The sequence below is a fragment of the Carlito syrichta genome, unplaced genomic scaffold, assembly GCF_000164805.1.
Source record: "Carlito syrichta isolate Samal-C Ts95f unplaced genomic scaffold, Tarsius_syrichta-2.0.1 Scaffold302868, whole genome shotgun sequence".
NCBI classification, from domain to species: Eukaryota; Metazoa; Chordata; class Mammalia; order Primates; family Tarsiidae; genus Carlito; species Carlito syrichta.
Window position 1 is genome coordinate 461,540 of NW_007246964.1, and position 4,476 is coordinate 466,015.

A 4,476-nucleotide genomic window follows, 5' to 3' on the forward strand; every position below is an offset into this window, starting at 1 on the left:
AAACTGGGTGTGTCCATTTTCATCCAGCAATTCTAATCTTCTAAGAGTCCAGAGACCTGGGTTGGCTTCCCCGATATGCTGCTGCATTTCCTTGGACAAATCTCTTCCCCTCTTTGGGACTCTGTTTCCCCAGCTGTCTGTGAAATGCAGGCACTGTGACATCTGACCGTGTGGACTCAGTTCTACTCCATGGTTGGGGTCTCTGGAGCCAGGTACCTGGTTCAAATCCTGACCCTCTACTTACCAGCTGTGTGGCCTTGGACAGGCTTCTTATTTCACAGGGGGTTGGAGGATTCATGGGTGAATCCACGTGGGGCACTCAGATGGTGCCCAGCATGGCACCTGCCCTATGACTCAGGTGTAGGGGGAAGCAGAGTCGAAAGACAGGTGCGGAAGGAGTCTGGGCCCAAGAGGGACGAAGCCGCAGTCTCCCTCAGATCACTCTGTGAAGACTTGGAATGCACCCCAAAGCTCTCCCACATGCCCTTTGGGGTTTCTGGTGTGCTGAGAGTCTGAAGGAGGAGGGCAGGGATAGACGGCCACAGGGCAGAGCACAGAGAATGTCCGAGCCCAAGGCCGATCTACCCACCTCCAGCTCTGAGTTGGCACAGGGTGAGACAGTGGGAGACAGCAGCAGGGCTGTCAGAGGACACGTGGTGGAGGTGGCCGCCCTCTCCCCCGCACGCCCTCCCCAGCAGCTGGAGGAGAAGTTGGTCAGGGGCTCAGAGTGGCATTTCCAGCAGGCACACTCTCTGGGGGTGGGTTCCCAACTCCAACCTGGGGTAGTTCATGCGGATTTGTTTCCTCCTGTACCACCGCCACCCTTCTTGCCCCAGGGATCTGCCCTCCCAGTCCAGATGCTGACCTCAGCTCTCTCTCTGGATTCAGAGCCCTGCCTTGACTTCTCCCCACCCTTGCCTCAACAGCCATTCACGCGCAGTCGGTCAAGGTCTTCGGGCCCCCAGACCATCCACCTGAACCCCACCCAGAGTGACCCAGGGAGAAGCTGGGGAGCACAGATGTAGGGGGGAGGCAGGAAGAGCGCAAGGGAGAGGACCTGGCGAGAAATCAGCAGCAGCCTCCGGGCGAAGAGGGGGGTGGCATGCAGAGAAACCACAGTGCAATAAGGGAGTATTCAGATCACCTGATCACCTTTCAGTCCGGGCTCCCCCACGCTGCCCATCAGTCCCTGCAAGACAAAGGCCCAGGCCAGCTGTCACGGGGACTCCAACCCACTGACTCTGTAAGACCTCAAGCTAAATCCCCTAGCCCCAGGGCTCAGTGTTCTCATCTCATAGGGCCAGGGTGTGGACTGAAGGAGCTCCAAGAAGAGGCAGTTGACGGGTGAACTGTATAGTACTGCGGACAAGTCCAGAGGAAGAAGGCACAGACGGGGAGGGAAGGGTCTAAGGAGCAGTGTCCCATGTGTGTTGTCCCGGAGCGTGACCCTAACAGTCTTGGCCCAGCGTTCTGCACGCCTATCCCATGCAGAAATGAACTGAGTTCACTATTTGCCACAGTTGTTTCTATGGCCCTGGAGATGTCCCCCAAAGGATGTTCAGTGCCCCGAGGCCCCAAAACTCATTGGACTCATGCTTAGCTCAAGGACTGGTGTCCAATAAAAATGTCTGGTTTACATGATATACAGATGTGTATCATACAGATGTATATATACAGACGACTGGCTCTCAGGTCAGAGAAGACTGGGCCCCTGATCTGCCCAGCCTCCTCCCCAGCGACCCTGAGCCTCCTCCCACACCATCTGAGGTCACTCTTCCTTCTGGGCTGAAATGGGTCGGGGCACCTGGCTGGGACAAGGCAGCCCTTGCTTACCTTCATGCCCTTGGGTCCTGGGTAGCCAATTGGACCCAACGCTCCCATGTCACCCTGGGGAGAGAGAAGAGACACTGTGAGAGGTGGCCCACAGGGGTGATCCCAGGGGCTGGGTTTTCAAGGATGCAACTCCAAGGGATTGATCTTGGAATGACGAACATTCTTCATTCTGTCTACCTCCACAAAAGGGCTAAAATCAAGCCCCTGGCCATCCTTTGCCAAGTTCACTTTCTGATTGTTACCTTTCCTTCCCCCATTTCTTTCAGATTTTAGATATTCTCTCCCCTATCAGATTCTTTACCCCCATACCAGCTAAGGGATAAAGGGCCTTTAATCTGACTTCTTTGGATCACAGTCTTCCTCTCTAAATAAACACAATGGCCAGGCACGGTGGCTCCCACCTGTAATCCTAGCAATTTGGGAGGCCAAGGCGGCAGGATTGCTTGAGCCCAGGAGTTCAAGACCAGCCTGGGCAACAAAGCAACATCTCATCTCTACAGAAAAATTTAAAAATTAGTCAGGTGTGGTGGCACGCTACTGTAGTCCCAGCTACTCAGGAGGCTGAGGTGGGAGGATCGCCTGAGTCCAAGAGGTCGAGGTTGCAGTAAGCCATGATCGTGCCTCTGTACTCCAGCCTGGGCAAGAGTGTGAGTGATCTTGTCTCAAAGGAGATGGCCAAGCTTCTGGGAAGCAGAAAGTGCCTCCCCTCACTCAGCAATGATCTGCCCCTGCTCCCCAGAGCTCTGCAAGAGTTAAATAAAGCACAAGTAGGCGCTTTGCTCCTCTAGCTGAGTAAGGAAAGGTATTTTCTGCTTCCCAGAAGCTTGGCCATCTCCTTGGAAGGGCATCAAGTAAGGCATGAGGCTGTCAGTCCCAGAGATGCTGGAGCTGGTGATGGACCCAGTTGGACACTGCCATCAGCTGGCAGGTCCCTGACCGCAGGTGGAAGACCTGGCATCAGATGGGATCGGACCGTCCAAGGCAGGAACAGCAGAGTTCCTAAACCTGGAAGGCCACGCTCCGTCTCAGGGTGCTCTTCGAGGGGTAGCTCTGAGAAGACTGAGAGGGCATCAGTGCAAGTCAGAGGCAGGCTACCAGCCTCACTCTGCTGTGACTTACTCATTGTGTGATGTGGGGGAGCTTGATGTCCCCGGTCCTTGGTTTCTTCACATGACAACCGGGGATGAACAATACTATGTGTCTCCTAGTCTTGTTTCAAGAGAGAGCTGAGTTAACACGTACAAATGCGTGGCAGTGTCTGGAGGCTTTCGGGGTTGTCACAGTGTAAGGGGTGCTACTGGCATCTAGTGGCCAGAGGCCAGGGACGATGCTGCCCATTCTGCAGTGCACAGGACACAACCTGCAATAAAGAACTATCCTGCCCAAAATGTCGGCAGTGCCAAGGTCGGGAGATTCTGGTTTGGAGTGAAGAAGTGACTGGATTTTCTCTTAACAAGCCCGTGGCAGGTCCAAGGTAGTGAGCTATCTTAATTGTTCACTGTCAGTTATGGATCAAACTCCTTGTTCTACTTTTCCCCTCCCCCACCTTCTCCCTACTACACTTGACTAGTCTTAATAAAATAAAATGAAATAAAAATAAAAAACAAGTCCGTCTTCTTGCCTTCATGTCTCTTCACGTCTGTCCACTCCATCACTACACCCTTAGCCGCAACCACACCACTAAGCCCACGCTCAGAGAACGGGAGACTCTGAAAGTGTCTCCCCTCCCGGTTCTCAGTGACTCATCTAAGTGTCTGACTGCTGTGTGGTCTCCAAGGGTTTGGCCTCTCTGGGCCTCCGTCTGCAGAGGCCCCTGGTAAGTGCTCTGAGGCTACAGCACAGCTCTGAAGCCCTGGAAGAACAAAGGCTGCCCCAGGTAGCTAGGTTCCAGGAGGAGGACTTGAGTTCCTGTCTCAGAGGGAGGCCAGCTGAGAATGAAAAATCACATTCCTGCCCGACTCCTGAGGAAGGGCTGAGGGGCCTGCTCAGTGGAATGGCCCCGCGGAAAAGGACAGGGCGGTGTGGAGCCCACAGCCCAGCTTGCCTGGCTGAGATGACAAGGACCCCCGCCCCCCAGCCCCAGAACACCTGGGCCTTGGCCCTGCCGCGGCTGTGTGAACTTGGGCAAACACATCCCCTCTCTGGACATCAGGGACCCCACGTGATTGGGCTAAACAAAAGCCTCTGACCTTTCCAAACAATTCTGCTTTCGGGGTCCCATCCAGTAACCTCACTGAGAAAACGAGGATTCCGTTTAATGGTGATAATAATAATGCCAACAACCCCAGTTTGCCAGGTACTACGGTAAGCACTTGACATGCCTCAACTCAGCTATTCCTCACAGTAGCCCTTAAAGATCAGTTTTATAGATGAGGAAACTGAGGGACTGAGAGGTTAAGGCTCAAGTGAAGTCACAGAGCTGGGACAGCACTGGGATGACACCAGGCAGTCCCTCTCCAGAGCTTCTAGGCAATTCTGAGGTGGCCTCTGGAGAGGAGGGAGAGAAGAAGTCAGATCAGAGGAGAGGCCAGCCTTCAGCCACATGGTTGCTGTGTCTCTCCGGTCTCCTCTCCCGGATGAAAGCGAGAGGCAGCCCGCCCAGAGCTCCCTGTGGTGCGCAAATAAACAAAGCAGGCCCCGCTG

General features: G+C 54.4%; 1 protein-coding gene across 1 annotated transcript in view; it reads right to left on the reverse strand.

Annotated features, from left to right (window-relative positions):
- COL27A1 (collagen type XXVII alpha 1 chain) overlaps positions 1 to 4,476 on the reverse strand; it is a gene marked incomplete at its 5' end in the record, with an annotated part of 150,191 nt that overhangs the window by 78,294 nt on the left and 67,421 nt on the right. Inside the window, 2 exons of the mRNA XM_008057214.2 lie at positions 1,145 to 1,189; positions 1,834 to 1,887. Of these exons, the coding sequence (XP_008055405.2) occupies positions 1,145 to 1,189; positions 1,834 to 1,887 (99 nt within the window). The remainder of the gene's footprint in view (positions 1 to 1,144; positions 1,190 to 1,833; positions 1,888 to 4,476) is intronic.